This window comes from Tenrec ecaudatus, chromosome 5 (genome assembly GCF_050624435.1).
Source record: "Tenrec ecaudatus isolate mTenEca1 chromosome 5, mTenEca1.hap1, whole genome shotgun sequence".
Classification (NCBI taxonomy): domain Eukaryota; kingdom Metazoa; phylum Chordata; class Mammalia; order Afrosoricida; family Tenrecidae; genus Tenrec; species Tenrec ecaudatus.
In genome coordinates, this window is record NC_134534.1 from 162,853,472 (window position 1) to 162,878,183 (window position 24,712).

Sequence of the window (24,712 nt, forward strand, 5' to 3'; positions counted from 1 at the left end):
TAGCTGCTTCTCTCTCCTGCACCTTCCCCTGCCTGTCTGTTGATGTCATCTCCTTGGCCCAAATGTATCTGTGTTGGGGTCCTTCTGCCCCCATGCCCCCAAGTCCTCTCACTTAGTACGGATGGCAGGTCCAGGGACTGTGCAGTTCAGTGGATGCAGCCGCTGAGCTCCACAGTCTCTGTGAGGATCCCTGCCTTTGTCCTGTCTTGGTGTTTTTTTAAGCGCTAGGACTGAGCCAAAGGAACCGGACAGTAATCTAGGAGCCCAGACAGTGCTCGGGTCCAGAGGGCTTCCCCTGCGAGGCACAAGCGAGCCAGAAATATCCGAACTCTCTATCAAGAAATATCCAAACTCTTCTATCAAGCAAAGTGAACAGTCGGGAGAGATGGCCCTGTTTCACGGTGGTGTTGGAAACGTGGATTTCATGATCTGGAGTAAAGCTGACCTGGAGCACGGGAGAGCTCCGGGACACAGGAGGTTCAGGATAATCTGTCAGGTCAGAGCCCGGAATTCCAAGAAAATCCCAAGTGTCCAGATAGGAGAGAGGAGTAAAGAAACCAAGGGACTGGGGCGAGCTGAGTATCTTAAATGCCCGTTTGTTCTTCACGCTGTGGCAAAGGGACACATTCCCGTTTTGTGGGAGAGAAAGCTAAGTGTTCGCCAGTTAAAGTTAGCAGAGCCTAGAGGCAGGATTGGGAGCCACGTCCCCACGCTTCCTCAGTGAGGGCCGCGGGAAGACTCATGGCGAGTTTGTTGCCAGCACAGAGCAGCTTACCAGCATCCCTGGCAGTGCCTGGTTGACAGGTAACCTTCCCACCCAGCCTGCTGCTGCCCCCCAGGCTGCAAGATGCTTATTTTCAAACCGTATCTGCAGGCTGGGGCCGTCAGCCTCCTTTGTAGCAACTGTTCCATCTTCGCACCCAAGAGCCTGTTTCCTTGATATCCTCCGGCTCACCCTAGCGAGAGGCTGGTGGAACAGTCAATCCCATTCCCTCTTCCTCTCCCCACTTGTATTGCCTAAGACTGTACTGCCTTGAACGCCCACTTCTGGTTTGTGCTGTTGCCAAGATCCTCACCGAACTCTATGTTCAGCATTAATATGATCACGTGTGTGTGTGTGTCTTCCCAGGGAAGGCCCCTTGTCAGCCCGCTGGGCCATCAGACATCTAGCAAAGCCCCATAGACTGTGCTTATGGGAAGGCCTGCTACCCTACCAGGTCCCCTCCCCAGGATCTGCTGGCCCCATCTCATTAGGAACTCCCTGCTGGGGAGAAGGAAATGGGACCTTTCTTCCTGATTTCAATCTTGGAAGCTTAGGATGACCTCTGCGGGCAGTAACTTAAAGTAGGAGTGGTTTAAATGTACTAGGATGGAGGAAAGCTGCCCAAGCTGACACGGAAACTCTGCCCTGGGTGGACTCAAACTGCCTGGGAACCCAAGTCCTCTCCACTCTTCATCTGCCATCTCCCAGAAATGTTGCCTGGTCCTAACGATCGAAGGGAGCACCTACCACACCCAGGCTTTCAGCAATGGGGTGGAGGGAGCAGCGGAGCAGGGCAAAGGGCAGAGCCTGCTGTCTCCTGGGGAAGGTTCTGGAAACACGTTGGTGCTTGGCCACGTCAAGCGGCAAAGGAGCTGGGAATGTAGTATTTAATCGGCGTGGTTGAGTAGGTGGCTAAAGTCATTTTAAGAAGGAAGAAGGGGATGGTGGCGGCTGGAGGAGGCTTTTCCTGATTCAGCCACACGGTATTCAGCGCAGATGGGTAAGCTCTGGCATGGATGGGCTCAGCTGGCAACATGGCCGGCAGACCTTCCCGCTTTAACTGGTGGTGGCCTTTGGGAGACTGGCTCTTCTGCTGGCGTGCTCAGGAATGCAGAAGGACTGAGCATCAAGCCTTGGATTTCATCGTTTCATAATAACCAGTTGCCATTGGATCCACCGCAAGCCACAGGCTCCCACATGGGTCACAGTAGAACTGCGCTTCCCTCAGGTTCTAGTGGCTAATGTTTCAGAAGTCCATGATCAGGTCCTTCCTCTGCGACACCTCTGGGCAGATGCCAACCACCAGCCTTTTGTGTACCAGTCCAGCATATTAACTACTTGTACCAAGCGGGGTACAAGCTGGTTACATGAGAGCAGCCAGCTATTGAGAGGCACATGGCTGGGGAAGGGCGGAGTCGTGTGTGGTTGATTCTCTGCCCAGTTTTTGCTATGTCAGGACATGTACTCTTTACAGCCCAGTGCTAGCCATCCTACTGTCATCTTCACTTCACAGATGTGTTTGGAGTGCCTCCAACCCAGGAGCCCTGGTGGTGCAGTGGTTACACTTTGGGCTGCTAACTGCAAGGTTGGCAGTTCAAACCTACCAGCCTTCCATGGGAGAAAGATGAGGGTCTCTACTCCTCTGAAGAGTGACAGTCTCAGGACCCCCAGGGGCCGTTCTAGCCCGGGGTCTCATCTTCCCATACTTTCTGTTGTCATCCACAGAGTTTTCATTGGCTGTTGTTTGGAAGTCGATTCCCAAGCCTTCCCTCTTAGTGTGGACGCTAAGGAATCCAGCAGCGCCACGGAAACCTATCCCCAATAGTTGACCCCGCCAGTACTTAAACTACTAGGCAGGGTGTCCAGCATCGCAGGAGCATGCACGCCGCCACAGCACAGCTTAACGCACCACAGTGAAACTTCAGGATCTCTGTTCAATCCCAAGCATAACTCGTTTTAGTCTTTTTAAAATGTATATGTTTTTAAATAAGAATATAAGACAGGCATGTGGTTAAAAAAACAACAACCAAAAACGAGTGCAGAACAAGTCTAGGAAGAGAAATAGTCTGAGCAGAGCTATCTCTGAGAACTCTGCACACTGTTGCTTGTCACCAGCAGCCAGAGGATGAGCCCCCCCTTCTCATGTGTAGAGTATGAAGGCAATGCTCATCGCCACTGCTAAGGATGGTGCAGAAAGGAGCCGGCTCCCCTTGCCTCTGCCTCCTCTTCTCCTGTCTCACGCCAGCGTGTTTTGTGTCTTGGTTAGCCTGCAGGGCCCTGATGGACGAGGTGGAGTATGACGTCACCAGGGTTCGGCAGAAGAAGATCAAGGTGGGCTCCTTCCGCATCAATCCTGATGGGACGCAGGAGAGGAGAAAGGTAGCGGAAAAGAAATTATGTGCCAGTGTATAATTGCGGATATGGGCAATTACCAACCATTTATCAAAACAGCAGTTGGTCTTAATCTTCTAACCTTTCTCTTGTGCAGGGTCTCAGCTCTAAATTGCTTCTGAGTCCTCGGGGACCCAAAGTAATCTTTAAGCTTGAAATTGAAGTATCTCTCCCAGCACCTAAATTTTGTGTCTTGTCAAGTCAGAAGACATTTTAGCACTATTGTTCATCAGGATAAAAATAGTGCCTCAGTGGGTCTTGGACAAGGCCAGCAGGAGGCCCAGGGGGGCTGGGAGGGCGTATGACTCAAAGGCCAAATACCCCTCCTCCAGACACACCACCACCTTCTCACAAGCCAAGGGCTGCAAGATTCCTATAGGGGATGCAGGATAAGACACAGCAGCAGCTGTTTCCCTGGTAGGTCAGACACCCCACCGAGGGGACAGAAGACATGCTCCCTATCTCTGGAGACCATCCAGAGGGGCTGCATGCATGGAGATCGGTAGCTTCTTACACTGCACTGATGAAGTCTGAGAATCTAGGAGGGCAGGGGATCGACCGCAAACGCTGGCTTCTGCCTCCAGTCTTTCCGCAATCACCTTTCGTGCTCGGTAATAAATAGATGCTCAGAACATAGTGCAAAATAGTCAATGCACTTGCCTGCTTGCCCAAAGTTGGCGATTTGAGCCCATGCCTACTTCTGAAAAAATAATCAGCCATCGCAAAACTCTTCTGAGTGCAGTTCCTCTCAGACACACACGGGGCTGCCATGTGTTAGAGATGATTCCACAGCAACTAATTTTAGCTTAAGCAAAATGTAATTAGAAAAGCCGTTTCCCAGTGTTATCTAACTCAGAACCAGTAGACATTGGCTTTGAGTTCCTCACAGTTTCTTGTCCCCGCATAGTCTACTCTATTTTAGAGCAAATAAAATAGTCAACGGCTGTGTTTTTCCCACCTCTGTCGGAAATGAAGGCTCCAGGTGAAGAGGTTCAGGGTCTGGGTAGGAAAAGATCTGCCAGAGCAGCTTGCGGCGTGTTAGAGTGCACAAGGGAGAGATTCTTTTAGAGCGGTCATGTTGTTGTAAGGGTTGGTTCCTGCTCATCATAAGCCTGTGTTCAACAGAATAAAACTCCCCTGGACCACGCCCTGCAGTCCTGGCGGTGTTTGAGCCATTGTTGAAGTCACTGCGTCAATCCATTCTCATTGAAGGTCTTCTTTTTTGTTTTTCTTTCTGACATTCTCCCCATTACAATGTCCTTCTCCAGGGACTGGTCTCTAACTGGTAACATGTCCCAAGTAAGACCAGGTCTGGCTATCCTCATGTCTAAGGAGCACTCTGATTGTGCTTCTCCCAGGAAAAATGTGTTCATTCTTTTGATAGTCCATGGCTGTGTTAGACTGTGTTAACTAGAAAAACAAATACACACACGCATACACACACACACACACACACACACACGCACGAAAGACCTTTATATCAAAGAGTAATTGTATATTAAGAAAACGTCCCAGCCCAGTCCAGATCAAGTCCATAAGTCTGATATTAGTCCACAAATCTGATACTCGTCCATAAATCCCTTTCTAGATTCACGCAGCACATACAATGATGCAAAAATGCTGGAAGATCACAGGCCAGTGGGTGCAAAGTCTGGTGGCTTCAGTAGGGGTGGAAGCATCTCCAGGGCTCTCACAGGTCTCAGTGTGGTTCCACGTGACTTGGAAGGTGGAAGCAGAGAGAGGCCCACTTCCCGGGAGCCATTTATCTCCATCACCCTCCAATCAAGCTGCGACCCGACTGACAGGCTGAGGTCTACCCACATGATCCGTGGGAGTCATGTTGGCACACACAAAAAAATCACTGTGGCGTATTCAATTTTGACAACACTATATTTAAAATGCATCAATCCCTCTTTGGTCTTCCTTATTCCTGGTTTACTTTTCATATGCTATAAAGAAATTGAAAATACTATGATTTGGATCAGATACTCCTTAGTCCTCCACGTGACATCTTTGCGTTTAAATACTAAAAAAAAAGGTCTTCTGCAGCAGATTTTCCCCATCTGTTGTTTAATTTCTTGGCTGCTATTTCTGTAGGCAACATTCTTATAATATCCGAGGAGAAACTGGAATAGGAGCCCTGGTGCACAGTTGGCTATGAGTTGAGTTGCTAACACCCAAGGTCAGCAGTTCAAGCCCCAAGCTCTTTGGTGGAGAAAGATGAGGCTTTCTGCTTCTGTAGATATGTATAGCCTTGGAAACCCACAGGGGCAGTTCTTCCTGTCCACGGACTCGCTGTGAGTCAGAATTAACTCAATGACGGTAAGAGTTTATTTCTATTGATGGATTATTGAGTCAAGTAAAATGAGATCTTTGAACTTCATTCTTTTCTCCATTTATTGGCCAACATGTGAGGATTTTTACTTCTCTGAAGTATAACCTATATCAAAGCCTGTAGTTTTAAAATTTTAATCAAAGTTTCAAATCTTCTTCACTTTCAGCAAGCAAAATTATGCCATCTCTATGTTTTTGGTTGTTCACAATCTTCCTCCAATCTCGATGCCACCTCCCTCTCTTATTAGCTCAGCGTATAAATGGAATAAACATGGTGAAAGGATCCAACCCTGATGGACACCTTTCCCGACTTTAAGGTCGCATTCTGCTTGAAGTACTGCCTGTTTGCCGTTTCTGCATCAGCACTATTCTCATTCTTCACAATGCTATCCATAATTTGTTAGGATCCACACAATTGGATGCTTTTGCATGGTCAATACGACAGGTAAATATCTTTCTGATAGTCTCTACTTTCATCCAGGATCCAACTGACACCAGCAGTGCTATCTTTTATTCCGTATCCTCTTCTGAACCCACTTGAGTTTCTCGCAGTGTCCTGCTAACGGACTGCTGGAAGCCATTTAAAATGAACTTCAGCAAGATTCCACTTGCTTGTAATATTAATGCTAGTGCTCACTAAGTTCTGCATTCTGTTCCTTCGCTTTTCTTTACATTGGGTACAAATATGGATCTCTCCAGTTGGCTAAGCGTCACCATTGTCTCTTTCCGTAGATGTCTATTTGATTCCTGTGTATTTCATTTGGCAAGGTTCATGTGCATAGTTGCTGTTTCTGTCTTTTGGTAAAGGTAATGACAATGAATAAGTCATTGATTCTGAAAAATTCAATCATACAATTCCCTGGTGATGTTTCTATCACTAAGGCCATGTTTTCTAACTTCTAACCTCTTTGCCTGCAACCTTCTCAGGGCAACATTTACCCGTACTTGTCCATGCAGCTTAATGGCATGGCTGATCAAGTTTAGACAGAACAAGTTGGAAAACTCTGAAGTTTCTTTGTCTTTAACGTGAGTGAAAGGATAATACCCAGAGAAACCAGAAATGTGATCTGTTTACCTTGCCGACACTCTGAGGGATGTTCTGAGTTAAAAAGCTCATAGATTTCATCCACAAGTCAGTGCATCTCCCACCAAAGAGGAAGAGGAGCTCAAGGACCTTCGTTTGAGTCTTCGCCTCTCAAGGTTGTAAGCGCACACTTGTAAAGACCTACCTCCAAAAATAATTCAGTGGGATGATCATGCTAACTTGAGAATGGCCGGAGGAGTCCATTAGCAACTCCACTGCAGGTCTGATGCATGGATCTAGCCAGTCTGACTGAGGTCCTGTATGGTCTCTTGAGGCGTGGTCTATGTTCTCTCCTGGAGCAGCACGTGCAGAGGAGGGAGCAGAGTGCTCCTTGACCCCAGCCCCACAGGGTCTCCTACTGTTAGCCAGGGCTACCAAAATTCTCGTGTGTGTGTGTATGTGTGTGTGCATGGGTGTTTCAAAAGCAAATGGAAAGATCATGTTTTAATAGCTTAAAATATGGTTTATCTCCTTGAAAATATTATAAAGCACACACAAGAGAACAAATATTGTTTGAGTCCACTTAAATGATATTCTAGAATGCGCAAATGCGTAGTCAGTTGGGTAGCGGCAGGGGCTAAGGAGAGAGGGGAGAAGAGGGAGTAATTGCTTCCTGGGTAGAGTTTGGATTTGAGGGGATGGAGAACATTTTGGAAGTAGTTAGTAGGGATAGTTGCACAACGTGGTGAATTAATGCCATTGAAAGATAGCTTTCAAGTGGTAAAAATAGCAAATGTTTTGTTATGACCTTCTCAAAGGACTATGGGATGCTTTGCACATGGACCAGGAAGCACGTGTATAGCTAGAAAGGAATCAGTCTGTCCTGCCAACACAAGAGGGTCTCCAGGTAAAGGACTAAAGTAAAAGGAAGCAACTAGAGTCCTAGGAAAAGAGGCTCGGTGGCAGAGCCAGGAAGGGACCAACAGCCACCAAGGGCATGGCCATGAGGAAACTGGCTAGACTCTGTGGAGCCCCTACTGTGTGACAATTTTTCAATGAGATATGACCCTGGCAACGGCCTTACAAAATAACGATGATTTCCAATTTACTGATGTGAATTTTTAGAGTCGGTAAAAGGGGCCTAAGGTCCCACAGTTAATGAAGGTCCCACCCTGGGATTTAGACAGTGCCGATGTGGGCTTTCACGCTTAATACTCCTAGACTGCATCCTTTGAATGCGCACGTAGGTGCCCGGAGTGTCTCCAGTGCTAATCCCAAAATGAATTTAAATTCACCTGGAGAAAATAGGCCACCACTCTCCCCTGCCTTTCTGTGTCCTTGAGGACGTTCCACTTGGCAGGGATCAAGGTGCAGCAGCACGCCCGACTCTATCGCAGGCCCTTGAGCTGAGGAGCAAACGCGAAGGAGGCGCTTCTGCTGCTTTCACACCACAGGTCCCCGGGCTCTCTCAAAGAACCAGCCCCTGCGATCTACTGCCGTTCAAGGGAAATCTCTCCACCTTGGACCCACTTGGAAATGGCCAAGACCCCTCTGGCGGAGCCAGTGCGTCTCCCTAACCCGTTGAGTGCCTTACTCCGGAGGGACTGCGGGTGCTGTACAAACCCCTGTGGGTTTGTCTGACTTTGCGGGGTGGGCAACGTGGCGGTCCTCGGCCCAGGGGGTTGGTGTCATAGCAGGCAGGGGTGGTGGTGCTGGTGTTTCTTCATGAGCGACAGTGAGGTAATCAGGTGGTTACCTCTGAGAGCTAGCAGGAAAGGGCATGGGTGGGGCGGCGTTTGGGGAGACTGGCTGGGACTCAGGAAGAAGAGGCTATGAAGGGTGGGGAGCTGTAGCAGGTGCTCTCGGCTCTGTTTCCCTGGGCCCTCGATGTCCACTGGTTGCCAGCGGGCACCCCTGCCCTCTTGAAGCATTCTCCACTTCTCAGGGGGAGGGGAAAAAGCTTCCTTGGGGAGCAGTCCTGGGAGGGGTCATAAACCCCCTGAGTAGAAGTGTCTACAGGGTCTTGAAGCTTGCTCTGTGTTGCTTTCCATCGTGGCCCCGTGCCTCAGTGGCTCCGGACTGACTGCCCTCCCTCTTCTATGCCACTTCCTCTCCCTCGCCATGTTTTCTGATCCTCCCACCATGGTGAACCCAGAGAGAGTAGTCAAAGGCCCCTAAGGCAAGCTCTCTCTCCTCTGCGGGTCTGGCAATGATACTCACGCTCCCTTTGAATTGTGTGTGACTTTATGCCCTTCAACTGCAAAGGTTTCCTGGACAGGAGAACCTGGGAGCTGTTACCAGCAGCCACACACCAGAATGAGGTCAGCCCTGGGGGAGGGACTCAACCCAGGCCAGTCCCTCTGCGTTCTTGGCAGTCGGGGGGACTACAGGGTCACTGCTGGGGCCCGAGGACTTCTGAGGCTGCCTGTGGGGAGCCTCAAAGCCAAACCCAGACTCTTTTGCCTCCCCCAGGGCTAGCCCAGCCAGGGCTAGGAGGGAACCAGGAAAGGGTCCTGGGGCGCTGGGAATAATTAGAAAATAAATATCTTTCCTTGTCATGGATAGCATCCTCCAGGGCGACTTAGAGGTCAGCAGGTTGTCCATTTTATGTGACAGCCCATAAAAATAGGGATGGCAGAGGGAGCAGCCAGGGTGTGTGTGTGTGTGGACCCCCCAACTTGCCAGATGTGTTGTAAGCACCTTCCTTAGCTGCGGTACTTGGTGCTGTGTTCTCTCTCTCTCTCTCTCTCTCCCTCCCTCGCTCCCTCCCTCCCTCCCTCTCTTGTTAGAAGAAGAAATTAATCTGCATCCAGCCAGTCTTGCTTAATGCTGCTATGAGTTGCAGAGTGCTGGTCCTCTGCGTTCACAGACTCTCTCGTCAGCTAGCGAGGCTCTGCGGAGGCGAGCTCATTGAAGTCCCGGGTTCAGAGCCAGCGCCACATGGCACCCAGGTTGCTGGTGACAGGTGAGAGACCACTCCCGCTGGCTGCATTCCGAGAGAGCATGCTCCGCGTGACATTTCTCCTGTGTTGTACAAAGGCCTGTGTGTTTAGCAAGAGGCAGCCAGCGTTTCAGCACCGAGGTTGCTTCTTGTTTAAAAAAATTCTTTTTAAACAACGGGATTCATGGCAGACAGTAAACACAGCAATGAATCAGGCCAGTGGTTTTATGTTTACAAATATTTATTTCCCTGTCCTCCAAACGCTGAAAGCCAAGCCTCCAGGAAGGAGGGAGGAAGCCCAGAGCTGTTCTGAAGACCGATCTCGAGCCTGGAGCGGTGTTTGTTTTGCATATTGAAACTCTGCGTTCCCTGGCTCCCTGTGCTTGGGACCCAGGAGGTACTCAGTGCACATTTGCTAAACGCCTGAGTGGCAAATGAAAGTACCCAACGCAAACTGGGTGCCTGGGCCTTGCTGACGAGTTGAGAACTATGCCGAGTTCTTCTTCAAACCATAAACGCCCCAGGAAAAAAGAGGCACCAATCAGTAATAGCGATGATGGAGCAACATCTAGTTTCCACTCTCTACAGCCAGGCTTCAGGTATCTGCCGCGGATTGGCTCCAGGACCATCCTGTAGACGCCAAAAGCCATTGGTCCTCAAGTCCCTTATATAAGATTGCATTATATTTGCAAATAACTTACACATCCTCCCGTATGCTTGAAATCATCACCAATCCACCCAATGCCTAATGCCATCAAGCCGATTCCAATTCATAGTGACCTTATATTGTTTCCCGGGGTGTTCATCTTTACAAAGCCACTCAGAGCAGCTGGTTGGCTTGAACTTTGCAGTTGTGCAGTCAGCAGGCCAAGCTTACCCACAGTGCTCTGGGGCTTCTTTATTCTAGGTTACTTAGAATACCTAGTTCAAAGCAAATATGATGGAAACAGCTCCTTACTCTCCTTCTTAGCCTTTGAGGGATCACTTTGACTCCTAATTGCCATCATTATCAACAAACAAACACCCATCAGTCTCGCTGCCATGCAGTCGATGGCCACCCAGGCAATGCAAAAGGACAGGACAGAATTTCCCCCGGGAGCTCCTAAGACTGTTAAGTGCTTAAGAGAGCAGAAAGCTCCATCATTCTCCCAGGAGCGGCTGGTGGTTTTGAACTGCAGATCTTGCAGAGTACAGCCCAATGTGTAACCACTATGTCACCAGGGTCCCCTTCTCTATCAGTCTACCCCAAGTTTGGATCCATGGTTGGTTGGTTGAAACTGCGGGTGCAGAAGCTGGGGCTGGAATGCGGAGGGATGATGGCAGTACCTTTTGTTAAACATTGTTAACGACTCTGGAAGGGAAATAGGGCTGCTATCACCTGTTTCATGAGGAAATGCAGACCAGGCTCAAGTGCTTTTCATGGCTCACTTTACTATGACAACTTGGTAGTAAGTTAATTTACAGATAAAGACATGGAGACAGGCTCCAGTCATTTGTTGCCTCATACTGCTACGTGCTGCACAAGCCTGGGATGTCACAGTACCCCTGCTCTCCATTACGACAGTACCCTGGAGTTGTGCGGTACACAACCTGAATAATTGTGGGATTCTACAGTACCCCTGCTCTCCATTACAACAGTACCCTGGAATTGTGCAACACACACCCAAATAATTGTGGGATTCCACAGTACTCCTGCTCTCCATTACGACAGTACCCTGGAGTTGTGCGGTACACAACCTGAATAATTGTGGGATTCTACAGTACCCCTGCTCTCCATTACAACAGTACCCTGGAATTGTGCAACACACACCCAAATAATTGTGGGATTCCACAGTACTCCTGCTCTCCATTACGACAGTACCCTGGAGTTGGGCAGCACACACCCGAATAATTGTATGTGGGGACGATACTAACAAAAATGCTGTTGTAAACTGTCAGCAGGGAGCTAGAGGGCCACTCAGTCCAGTAGTACTTTTCAGACTGGACATAGTCATTCATGAAACTGGTGTAAGTGTATGGTAACCAGCCTTTTAAAGAAACTCTAAAATCTCAGTACATCTTAGACAAAACCATTGCTTTGTGAAACTTCTGTGTGTGATGAATTGCAATATAAAAATATGGGCCGTGTTCTAAAACCTTGAAAATCACCCGAGCAGATGGTGTCCCCAGCATGGAATGGTCGCCTAAAGACATTTTGCTTGGGAAGACTATTAATACCCAAGCAATGCCGCAGTAATTCCTATCTGACGCTTTATGCAACAACAAACCAAAACAAAACAAAAGCACCCCGGGAACTGTGCGGCTAGATAGTCGGCATAAGAGCTTAGGACTTGGTGGTTTGTACAGTTTACAGACTGGAAAAGTGAGGCCCTCCGAAGTTGATGGCCGAGCTGCTGTCCCCAAGCCCCAGAAGTGTTCCCAGCTCGCAGTTGCCTCATGTCTCTGAGCCTACACCTTCCCAATCATGTGCTCTGGCACAGTAGCTGGGGCTCATCTGCCCTCCCCAGAGTCAATCAATGCACCAGGGAGGCAGGTCGACTCATGCAAGGTGTGGGGTAAGACAGGGAAGGAATTCGTACACCAAAGGAGTTTACACTCTAATCACAGAGACCTAGATAGGAAGCAGTGTGAAGACCCAGGACCAATTTCATGGCATGGACTTTAAGAGCCAAGGAACTCAGAGGAGAAACAGTGAGTCACGAGGCAAGTGAGGTGCATTCGTAGCAATGTAACAATTACTATTGGTCCAGGACTTTTTGTACGCTGAAGATAGTGCTAAGAATGTTTGAACATCCTCAGCTGATTCTCACCACAACAGCATCAAATAAGCGTTGTGTCTCCCTTCCAATGTTATACATGGAAAAGTCAAAGCTGATGGGCTCTGTTGGCCTAAGGCCACCCAGTTGTTGGTGGAGAAGCTGAACTCCTGACTCTGGCTTGTACCCTTGAGTGTCCACGATATGAATTATTTGGATAGACATTACCCTGAAGGAAACAGGGGATGTGGGTGGGTAACGAGAAAGGAGAGGGCTGGGGAAGCAATACAAGCGAAGGCAGGGACTGTACTTTCTAATATATATATATATATATATATATATATATATATATATATATATATATATACACACACACACCACTCATCTCACATGTGTTGTAATGAGAGGCTTTTAGGTTCAACAGGGAAAAAAACCCCAAAGTATTCAACTGGCATAGGAAGTAGGAAGTTTTATTATCCCATATAATAAATGTCTGAACATAGAGCAGCTCTTGTCATTGTGGTTGAGTTGACTCTAATTCCAGGCAACCTTTTGTCCAACAGAACAAAATGCTGCCCATCCCTGTGCCATGAGCTTGATTGTTGGTGTGTTGGAGTCCATTGCAGTGGCTGTTCTGTTGACCCATCTCGTAAAGTTGTCTTCTGCTTTAACCAAACGGGATGTCTTGGACGACATAGGCAGTTTGGGGTCCGGGTAATCCAGTGGCACACTGATGTTACGAATGACTTGATTTTTGTCTTTTTGCTTGTGTGTTTGCGAGCTCTACCTCTCAGATGGAGTCTCCTCATGAACTCAAAGTGGCTGCACAGCTGTCGGTAAAACACACAAGCAGCAAACTTCAAAACCGAAAAGGGGAATGCTTGGCCTTTGGCGCCTTGTGAACAACTGGGAGTCTTGACCAGGACCGCCCGCTAGAACGCCAGAATGGCGTTCCCTTAGATCTTCTGGGCCAGGAATGCTTCCACTGGCCAAGACGGAACCAATCCCTTCTCAAAGGGAGTAAGCCCACTCTGAGAGGCTCAAGTCCAACCAGACTCACTTCCTGTGGCCGGGGAGGAGCCAACCTCTCCTGGCCACAGTTAGGGGGCGAACTTACCTAGGATAGTTCCATAGAATGCCACCAGATTTGCGACTGCAGTTTAGCATCCCTGCGTTGATGAGCAGGGACCGTTCTGAATATCCTAAGACTATCTATCCTTAGAGTCCTGCATGTGGCTGAAGGGACTGTGAGGAATAAGCTTGTTTTGTTATTATTATTTACTTTTAAAAAATAAGTCATGATGCCCCTCAGTGACTAAGGGCGATACAGGGGACAGCACCGGAGACACAGTGTGGGAATTGCACCTGACCTGATCCCACCACACCAAGGCAAAGCACTGGGGGAGTGCAGCGGAACAGCAAGGGAATGGAGTGGCAAGGTCCCCAGGGAATGCTGAAAATGGACTTTGGGGCCAGGGTGTGGTGCCCCAACAGACTGGACTGGAAAACGCTCCTAAGGGCCAGCAAACGATCCTTGAACGAACTACAAGCCTTTCTTTTGTGAAGTGTTTTGTTTTGTTCTTTGTCAGTGGTTTTTGTTGTTTTATTGTCTGGTTGTATACTGTTGCTTTGTTTTCCTCTGTCTTGTTTTCGTGCAGGTTAGTGTCTCCACAGGTCTGTCTGAATAGGACAGGCTGGATGAACTATCTGGAGGAAAAACAATAGGACAGACAGTTCCGGGGGGACAGACAGTTCCGGGTGGGGGAGGGGGAGGAGGGTAAGGAAGTGGTGTTAATAAACACAGGGACAAAGGAACAACATGGGACCCAAAATGGTACTGAGGGGGGAGTGGCAGGCCTGGTGGGGAACGATCAAGGGTAAGGTTGCGTAGAGAAGAGGTATAGCTGTAGCCCAGGTGGGGACGGAGCATGGTGGTGGGGCAGGAGGGAAGTCAAGGGAGATGGAGGAAAGAACTGGGAGTCAAGGGGCATTTATGGAGGTCTAGACAAAGACATGTACATGCAAACATATATATGAGGATGGGGAAATAGATCTAATTGTCTACATTTATAGGTTTAATATTAAGGTGGCGGAAGTACCTTGGGCCTCTACTCAAGCACTCCCTCAATGCATGAATACTTTCGTTTATTAAATTGGTACTCTATGATGCTCACTCTCCCGACACAACTGCTGAAGTCAAAGTGGGTGAACAAGTAAATGTGGTGAAGAAAGCTGATGGTGCCCGGCTATCAAAAGAGATAGTGACTGGGGTCTTAAAGGCTTGAAGATAAACAAGCGGCCATCTAGCTCAGAAGCAACAAAGCTCACATGGAAGAACACATCAGCCTGTGTGAGTGAGTGATCCCAAAGGGATCAGTTATCAGGCATCAAAGAACAAAAAATCATCATATCATTGGCTGCACACCTCCATGATAGGATCGCTGAAGACAAATGGGTGCATAAGCAAATGTGGCGAAGAAAGCGGATGGTGCCCGGCTATCAAAAGAGATAGTGTCTGGGGTCTTAAAGGCTTGAAGATAAACAAGCGGCCATCTAGCTCAGAAGCAAAAAAGCCCACATGGAAGAAGCACACCAGCCAGTGCGATCACGAGGTGCCAAAGGGACCAGGTATAAGGCATCATGCAAAAAAAAAAAAAAAAAGAATAAGTGTTTGTGTGTGTGTGTGTATATATATATATATATATATATATATATATATACCATATTGAATGAAGGGGGAAGTGCAGAGTGGAGACCCAAGGCCCAAGTGTCGGCCACTGGAGATCCCCTCATAGAGGGGTTTAGGAGAGGAGATGGGTCAGTCAGGTTGCGAGGTAGTACCGATGAAGAGCACAGCTTTCCCCCAGATCCTGGATGCTTCCTCTCCCCAACTACCATGATCCAAATTCTACCTTGCAGGGCTGGATAGGGCAGAGATTGTACACTGGTGCGTATGGGAGCTGGAGGCACAGGGAATCCAGGGTGGATGATACCTTTAGGACCAAGGGTGTGAGGGGCGATGCTGGGAGAGTGGAGGGTGAGTGGGTTGGAAAGGGGGAACTGATTACAGGGATCCACATGTGACCTCCTCCCTGGGAGAGGGACGGCAGAGAAGGGGGGGGGGAGGGAGACTCCGGATAGAGCAAGATATGACAAAATAACGATGTATAAATTACAAAGGGCACATGAGGGAGGGGGGAGTGGGGAGGGAGGGGAAAAAAAAGAGGACCTGATGCAAAGGCCTTAAGTGGAGAGCAAATGCTTTGAGAATGATTGGGGTGGAGAATGTATGGATGTGCTTTATACAATTGATGTATGTATATGTATGGACTGTGATAAGAGTTGTATGAGCCCCTAATAAAACATTAAAAAAAAATAAGTCAGAGAAAAGAATGGGATGAGGATGGAGTGCTGCGCTAGAAACGATAGCAGGAATTTGGGGATGATTCCTAAATTGTTCTAGGGGAGTTGTTGGTAAATATATTACTTTGACACCACTGTGAGTAAAATTATGTTCACAGAAGCCTGTAAATTGCTGTGTGAAAAAAATCAGGCCAGCATTTCCTAGGAGTGAGTGTGAAAAGGGAGTTGTTTACAGGATGTCCAGATGGCTCCTGTGTGTATCTGTATCTGTTCATTGGGAGAAAGTTGGTCTGATACACACCACACTATTAATAGTGGTCAGATGTGAGATCACAATCGAGTTTCTTTTCTTTTTGCTTATCTTAAATTTTTTTTGCTATAGCAAATACATTCTTACTTGAGTGATTGTAATACATAGGCACGATGTTTGTTTGTTTTTAAAGAAACCAAAAGAACTTCAGTTTATTAGGTATTGCTCCTAGTTGTTACCAAGAGTTTCCATTGATTCCAACACCATGTTTACAGAGAACTGCTCCATAGGGTTTCCAAGATGGCCAGGCTTGTCTTCTGAGGTACCTGTGAGTGGGTTCAAACCACTTACCTTTTGACTAGTATTCAAGAGCTTAACCATTTGTGCTCCCCAGGGACTCCTTGTTCCTAGTAAGATGGAGAACTGAAAATGAACAAGGGACGTAATATTTGAACCAAAGATGTGAAGTGGCTCTCTCTCAACTTGTCCAGCTTCCACCCTTGCTGGTCATGCTAAGCCTGCTATCTTGAACAGTGGTCTATGAGGGGCTTCAAAAAGCTCATGGGAAACTGGTACTGAAAGACAATGGGGTTTTCCATGAGCTTTTTAAAGCCTTTAGGATTGAGATTCAGAGGAAACTGGAGATGGAAAGGAAACGACTTTCACCTTGGTCTCTGAAACTACTCTCTCTTTTTTCCAAATTCTATTTGACAAAAGATGTTCTCTCTCTCTCTCTCTCTCTCTCTATATATATATATATATATATATATATATATACATATAATTTTTTACATATATATAAAATGTTTGGAATGAACTTGTGTGCTACTACGGACTCCAAGTCCGCTTCAGTCTTGTTTTTCCTCTCCCTTTAGCCCCAGAGACCCCTGTTTAGACTTGAGGAGGGTAATAGATCACCCCATCCCCTTACTAGACTCATTTTTCCGTCTCGTCAAAGAAGAAAATAAGACCGACTGGATGGATCGCTCTAGTCCACAAGAACATGACTGTGGAGTTCTGTTCATTTCGTGCCATGTGGCCAGCAACCTTGTTGTATATCATCTTCTAGATTATTGTGATAGTTAAGTTTTGTGTCAACTTAGCTATGCCAGAATTCTCAGGAGTTTGTCAGATGAGCCCTTTCCCATGATGTGACCTAACATATTGTAAACAAGTCTATGATTGATCTGCTAGGAGCAGTCAAGGAGTTGTGGGAAGACTAGGGTGCAGTGCAACCCTTTTCTCGGGTCACAGATGGGTATAGATAGATAGAGAGAGAGAGAGAGAGAGAGAGAGAGAGAGAGAGAGAGAGAGAGATATTTCTTATCGTGGTCCCTCTCAGAGTGGTCGGCAGTGGTAGTCAAGTACCATGTAGTTCTGGTCTTGGTCTAGTTCTTGGTCATTTTCCTACTCATTTTGCTCATGTTTGTGTCTTAATTGTGCCATTTATAGTCACTATAATTATGGATAGATATAATTTTCTGTTATTTCACTGTGTGTGATATTGATGTTTTCTGTGTTCCATACACTTTTTATGCACTGAGTTCATTTTGTTTGCAAATTTTCTTATAATTTCTTTCATTAATGTCGTTTAGTGTTTACTGTGTCTTTCTGATTAGCTTTTTAAATTTTAGTGAGAACGATTTCTTTTGTTTGCAGTGGTTCTATAACTTTTCCAAGTCTCCAACACTCCACTCTATCTTAATATTGTCTTGACTTCTTCCTTTGACGTTCCGAAGCATCATGTATTATCTGTTGGGTTTGTAAGTATCATTGTTTGTAAATTGCTGACGACACTGTTGCCTTTTTTTCAGAGCTGCAGATTTATTTTCTTTTCCATATTTTTTAAAACTAGGTTGATTTCTAGGTGATCTTGTTATGTGTCTATCTCCAGTTGGTGTCTATTTTTGTTGGTTCTCTGTCCAAAGGATTCCCTTTAGGATTTCTCACTTGGTTTGTATGGTTTGTTTTATAAATTCCCTTAATTTTTGTTCATCTGGGAGTGCAGACAAACTAATTTCACCATTGTATGTGAGTGACAATTTCACTTATGTATAATTCCTGGTTGGCAAATTATTTTCAGAATTTTACATATTCATCCTACTGTCTTGGCCAGCATGATCAAGAACTCGGGATTTCATCTTATTGATTTCCCTTTGGAGGCAAGTTCATTTTTTCTGAGTTGCTTTCAGGATTCTTTTTATTTTTGTCTTTATCTTTTGAAAATTTGTTTATTAAATGTCTTGCTGTTTTTCTTTTGAGGTCGAGTCTCTTTGGTGTTTGTGGAGCATTTTGAATGCAACATTTCTCATCTTTCATGTTACTATGGAACTTTTATTTCAACAAATCTTCAACAATTTTCTTGGTTTTTTTTTTTTTGGTAAGTTCCTGTTCTGGAATCTTGATCCCAGGTAAGTTATTCCTCTTGATGATGCCCTACATAATTCAATTAAAATGTTTGTAGTTTTCACTTTTCTTCTGATTGTTTAACAGATTAATACTAAGAAGTGTGATCGTTTTGCTAATTTAGTTTTCCATTGACTCAAGTCTGCTTTTTTCCTTTTTAATACATCAGCTATTTCAAACCACGTGGCTCTGTCTGCATGCTGTGCAAGTAAACAAAAACCAGACTCCTGCCATCGTCAAGTTGATTCTGACTCATGGGGACCCTATTGGACAGAGTAGAACTGCCCCTATGGGTCTCTGAGACGGGAACTCTAGGAGAAGAAAACTTCATCTTTCAGTGTCACCAGACTCCTTTACTGCACCTTATGCCTCCTTATTTGCTGTTTTAAGTCAATCTCATCTTTTCATCGGTAATTGATCAACTTCTTTACCCTTGTCTTTGAAGCTGTGGCTTCCAGGAGTGTTGATTTCACTAGTCTTTGTTGTTGGATCAACGATCTGCCTGGCCCACCATCTTGGATCCACTTCCAAGTGTAATTCTTTACGGATTGCATTTGCAGGTCCTTGCTATAACAATCCCGTGGCTTCAGTGGCTTCGCACCACGGAAACTCCTTTTTAGTGCATGTATTCCAGTGTGTGTGGTCAGGGAAGTGCCATCCACAAGGCCACTCAGGAACCCAGGCTTCTCGCATCTGCTGGCTCCACTTTCCAGCTCCTCAGAGCCCTCATCATTGAGGGAGTGGACGGGGAAGAGAAAGAAATGGTGGGTGAAGAACACACAGCAGTATCTGCCTCACCGGTCGCTGGGGAGGAGCCTGGTGACATGAGACAAAGAGAAATAACTCAGTGTGTCACTTAAAGCATATGGTGACCTGAGTGAGCTTTACCCAAACCTATGACTGTCACAATCAAGCTCAGCACAGCCCGTGAGCTTTTTAACCTCTCAGAGCTGGCAGAAATAGCCCAGGACACAGTCCTTATCTCGGGCAGCAGTTTGTTGCTCCTCCGAATCCTGGTCTTCCATAGGAACTTCCTTCCAGGTGACAGCAGGTGATAATTTAAGTCACTTTTTTGGCCATTGCATGCCATGAATTAGCAGTGTCCCATTTGAAATGGTAACTAGAGACTTACTGCTTATGCCACCAGGTAAGAATAGCCTTGCTCTGATTCTTATCCCCGAGAGTTTATTGACTACAACCAACATTTTACCAAATGTTGCTTATACCTGCTCAAGGCCCAATTGCAAAGTTAGAATCACTTCAGCTATTTCCAAAGAAAATAATTGAATCCTGAGAATTAGATGCTTCACTCCAGCACACCTGGGCCACGAGAGGGGCTGCTCTCTCCACGGAAGACAGCGAAGAGGAGAATCAGGAGGCCACAGCCTGCACGGTCCATCATGTGCTTTGATTCAGGGCTCAGCAAATGCTGCTACGACTTTGGCTCTGACGTCATGACATGCCTGCTGGATCTGCACTAGCTGAGAAAATCCTGGAAGCCTGAACCCTGATTTTCCACACTCGCAAGCATCCTCCTCTTCATAACCAATGTCCACAACGGGGCTTTGGGGGCTGCTCCAGAAAGTGCAAGGACTCAAGTTTTACCAAAAGAAAGCAGCAGAAACAGAGCCAAGATGGCCCCAGCCTCCCTCTGCCCTTCAAATGACACCAGTGCATCTAATTGGCCAGATTTAAACTCGACATAAAACCCTCGTGCAAATGTATCTTGAAAATGTTGGAGTTTGCTGCCCAACCTTTGCAGTACACAATGGAGGATAGGGAATGGTTGCCAAGTGCCGATCTCATTCATCACTTTCTAAAATGTAGTCTGTTTGTAAGAAAGGAATAAAAACTGGCTAGGCAACTCATTGTTGCTACTACTAATCATACTCTGTTTATCCTAGTCTTTTATTTTTAAAAGATGTTTCTTTTTTTAATACTTTTTAAAAAAACCTTGTTTCTTTAAAAAAATTTTCATGTGGATTCTGTGTGTTTCTCAAGTTAATCTCCATACATTGCATGCTTGTCGTTGCTGTTGTGATTGAATATGGGGACCTATAGGCTTTATGACTCCACCCCATCTTGGATAATTGCTCTCTTTACCTTCCCAAAGGGTTTGGCTTTGATAATCAGGAGCCAGGAGACCTTGCCGGGAACTTGTGTTATTGACCTAGAGGCAGAGACGGAGATAAATGGGGCCTGGGTACTGATGGTGGACAGCAAAGGAGGAATCAGGGGAAAGAAATCATGAATTGTGTCTCTGATTCGTCACAAGTATTGGGTCTTTCCCTAAAGCCTGCGCGTAATCGCAGGAACGTTTTCAATGTCAGATTTGGCTTCAGGGGAGTGAGCTTGCGCAGAGAGCTTTCCTACCTGTTTCCTGGTTTGTTTATAAGGGAGAAGAGTCTCCCCAATACCCTTCACATATGTGCTACACACAGAACCATGTTTTCTGCTTAAAAACAGCCAAGACACCCCCCACATTAGCCAGGGTGACCCACCGGAATGCAGGAAGCATGAAACAGTACCATTCACATTACACATGAGTAAAATTTTGTTGAAGATCACTGGAAAATGGTTGCAGCCGCATATTGGTAGGGATGTCACGCTGGAGTTAGAAGAGGATGTGGGGTGAGGAGTACATCGTTGATGCCAGGTGGATCTTGGCCGAAAGCAGAGAGTATCAGAACAGTGTTTGCCTACATGTTACCGACTCCGTGAAGGCATTTGACTGTGTGGCTCATAGCAAACTCTGGATAATCTTGTGAAAAGTGGGAATGCAAAGCCGTTCTTGGTGTTCACGGGGAGCCTGTACAGGGGTTCAAACAGAGCAAGGGGCGGTTGCATGGCTTAAAGTCAGGAAAGGTGTGTGTCGAGGTTGTATTTCTACACCACACTTATTCAGCCTGTATGCTGAGCAAATAATCTGAGACACGAAGCTGTATGAAGGAGAACACCCCACCGCAATTGGAGGAAGACTCATTAACAATATGCAGATGGCAAAACCTGGCTTGGTGCAAATGAGAGAACTGGAAGGACTTACCCGTGAAGCTCAAAGACTGCGTCCTTCAATGCAGATGGTATTGCAGCTCATCGAGGATCAGGGTTCCCAGCATCTGGACGGCCACACTCTTAGTAGCTTGCTGCCACTATCATCGAGCAAAGAGAGGGCGTGAGACAGACCAAGGAAGTTGGGTCTAGAGCAGCCTAGTGCATCCAGGAGACTGACTGAGAGCCTTGGGTGCTGGAGAAAAAGGAACCGAAAAGCATTTTCTCCTGCTCAGTTGTCTTGCAGCACACGGATGGGGACGACCTTTCCCAGCTCCTGCGAGGAGGACTCCATGCTCTTCCAAGCCCGGCCAGCAGGGGGTGCCTTCCCCCAGGGCTTTCCCGCTTCCAGGATCGCCACCCCCACAAGGGGTTAACGACCTGCCTGGACTGAGAGTCCAGCCCACCCCCTTCCCCCCAGACCACATAGGATTAAAAATTCATGCTGCCCCCAGAGCATGGGGGAGGAGGGGTAACACAAAATCTAAAGGAAGAGAGATTATTTTTAATCCTCTTGGTAGATGTGGCAACAATGACGGACAGCAAAGCTTGGAAAAGTTTGCTCCATTAGATTGAGGCGTGAATGACAGCCGTTGCCACAGGGAGCAGGTAATTTTAAACTCTTACGTTTTTCCTCATGAAATCAGAATACCGTCTTGAGCCCATAGATAGGACTTCTGAGGTCCAAGGTGCTCAGATTGTCATAGGGCTTAGCTCGGGGCAGCATTTTGTAGGGTGCAAACTTGGTATTAGTTTTGGCCTGTGGGACCTTAGACTTGCGGGCAAGGAGAGCCGGTGCTTGCTCCAGAACTTGGACGCAGGACCAAGAACACTCCTTCCCTGCACCAGCTTCTCACGCTTAGGGGAAAGCTCTCTCTTAGGACAGTGGATTCTGCCGACCACTTGGGCACGTTCTTCCTTACAAGTGAACAAACTTAACTCTGCTTTGAGGCTTTTTCTGAGAAGGGCACAGGCGTCCTGGTTGTCCCCTCCCTCCCTGGAGGAATGGGCATATTCCAAGTCAAATTTCAGAACCCTCTCAATTGTTTGCCCACTGAAAACCATCAGGTGCTGGGTGGCTGAGTCCACCCCCTACCCCCTACCACCTTCTGGGCTTAGATGGGTGGAGAGGGGCGAGGGAAGGGCCTCGCCTGGCACAGGGGTCTGCAGCTCAGTGTGTTTGGAGGATGGTTGCCGGGTCGTTTGGGAAAACTCCGCGTCTTACTGACCCTTCCTTGGGTGGACAGACCCAGCATGTGTGTGCTGTGGATGGTTTGTTCACCGGACTGTACTTGAAGGCTCTCTTGAGTGGTGTGTGTACGTATAAAAGAGATACTCGGTATAAAAGAGATACTTGACGTTACGGTGTCTTCTTTTCTAATGACAAACTGAGGCAGGAGATTTAATGTAGGTGTAGAGAGGTTTTTTATTTTTAGAGAGGTTTTTTTTAATGCTTCAAAGAATTGTAGTAACATAGAGTTCACTCTTTGTTCATTCATAAATCACATTTATCATGCTGTGCAATTGCCCCACAGTGACCCAGACCTTGAGCAATAACTCCCCATTCCTGCTAACTCCCAGCCTTTGTAAACTTTTGTCTTTCTGAAGTTCCTGCCTTAGATATTTGATATAAGTTGAATGATACAGTATTTGCTCTTTTGTGACTGAAATTGTTTTGCTTGGTCTATTGTTTTCAAGGCTTGTCCACAGAATTGCGTGTGTCAGAACGTCATTTCTCTTTTATGGTTGAACACGATTGTATCTATGTACCATGTTTTGTTTATTCATTCACCTGTTTATGGACACTTGAATTATTTTCACCTTTTGGCTCTTGTAAATAGTGCTGCAGTGAGCGTTGGGGTACATATTCGAGTCCCTGCTTTCAATTCTTTGGGAGTATGCACACAGGAGTGGAGTTGCTGGGTCATATAGTACTTATATACTTAAATTTTTGAGGAATAACCAAGCTATTTTCCACAGAGGCTGTCCCATTTTACATTTCTACCAGCAATGCCTGAAGGGTTCCTGAATTTTCCCCATATCCTCACCAACCCAGTTTTCCAATGTCCTTGCATAGCCATCCTATTGTTCTGAAGTAGTAGCTCAGTGGGGTTTGGATTTGCACTTCTGAGAGAATGCACTTTCATATCTGATTTGTAAAATGAATTCTATTTACAATGCTCCCCAGGAATTGTATACATCCTTAGAGCCAAGAGAAGAAACATCAACTATAACAGTAGCTCGAGGTCTTGTCCCATTTTTATAATATGGGGTCATGTTGAAGAACGAAAACAAAAACCCAAACATTTCAAAAAGGCTTTGGGAAATTTTAAAATGAAAATGATCTTAAGTTGGAGTTGATGGAGATAAGAATTTCTGGCAACACTTTGAGGAAGTCGTGGTAGATAAAATAAAGCAAAGGGTTGTAAGGTGTTCTGGTATAAAAATGGTGGAGAACCACTGTCGAAGGACAGTTTTAAAAGATATTGGCACAGAGTAAACAAAAAAGCCAGCCAGGACCACACATAGTTACAGCTCTCTTCTGTAAGCAAAACCAATGCCCTTGTCTTTATTATGAATCAGCTATTAAAAAAAATCGTGTTGGATTTTCAGAACTATTTGCATGTGCGATTTCTCTCTCTCTCAATTTTAGGATCATTTTTAGTTAGGCAGTATCTTGCACTCCATACACCTAGACACGGATCTAAATGCAATCACATGTATGATTTTGAACATAGGTGTGCACATCGTAGATTTGCCTAAGCTGTCAGTTTGGGAGCTTGATCTGATCCTTTCCCTCAAAGCACACATTTGAGGCAAGGGAACTTGCAGAGCGGAGGTGACTCATTCTCGGAGGTTCTTTCTAGAGACTTTCCAGGGAGACAGTTGGCCCTGTGCTCCAGGCTTAGGCCTTAGGGAGCCGATAAAGCTAAAGAACCCTTTTCCCCACTTCTTAGGCATTAGGCACATCAGCCTCTGTCCTTGGAACATCCTAGCAGCTTTCCTGAGGGTTCCATGCCCCCACTCCCTGCCCTCCTTGGCCTGACATTCCTCCTGGCATTTCCTACTCGCTCCCAGCCAGTTTGAGTGTGTGAAGGTGGAAATAGGGAACTCTCCCAAAGGGTCGGTTGAGCAGTTCTTCGAAAGCAGAAATACAGATCAGGAATTAGCCCATCTGTGGCTGGGGTCTCATTCAGCACACCTCTGCCTGGCAAGCAGATTGCCCACGCCCCACACTGCCGAGGGAGGTGCAGGATAGAAAGCTTCCATTTCAGCAGCTTGCTGACCATCAGTTAAAAGATCTCACAGCGGCCCCGTCTACATATGCTCAGCAGATCCATGTATTGGATCCAGGGGCCGCTTAGACTGACTGGGCAAACTTTTTTTTTTTCCAACTTCTAAATGCTATCTAGCCTCCCATATTTAAATGTCCTGA

General features: G+C 46.6%; 1 protein-coding gene across 1 annotated transcript in view; it reads left to right on the top strand.

Moving 5' to 3' along the window:
* The first annotated feature begins 3,043 nt into the window (after positions 1-3,043).
* CNPY1 (canopy FGF signaling regulator 1) overlaps positions 3,044-24,712 on the top strand; it is a 55,911-nt gene continuing 34,242 nt past the window's right edge. Inside the window, exon 1 of the mRNA XM_075550772.1 lies at positions 3,044-3,142. Within this exon, the coding sequence (XP_075406887.1) occupies positions 3,044-3,142 (99 nt within the window). The remainder of the gene's footprint in view (positions 3,143-24,712) is intronic.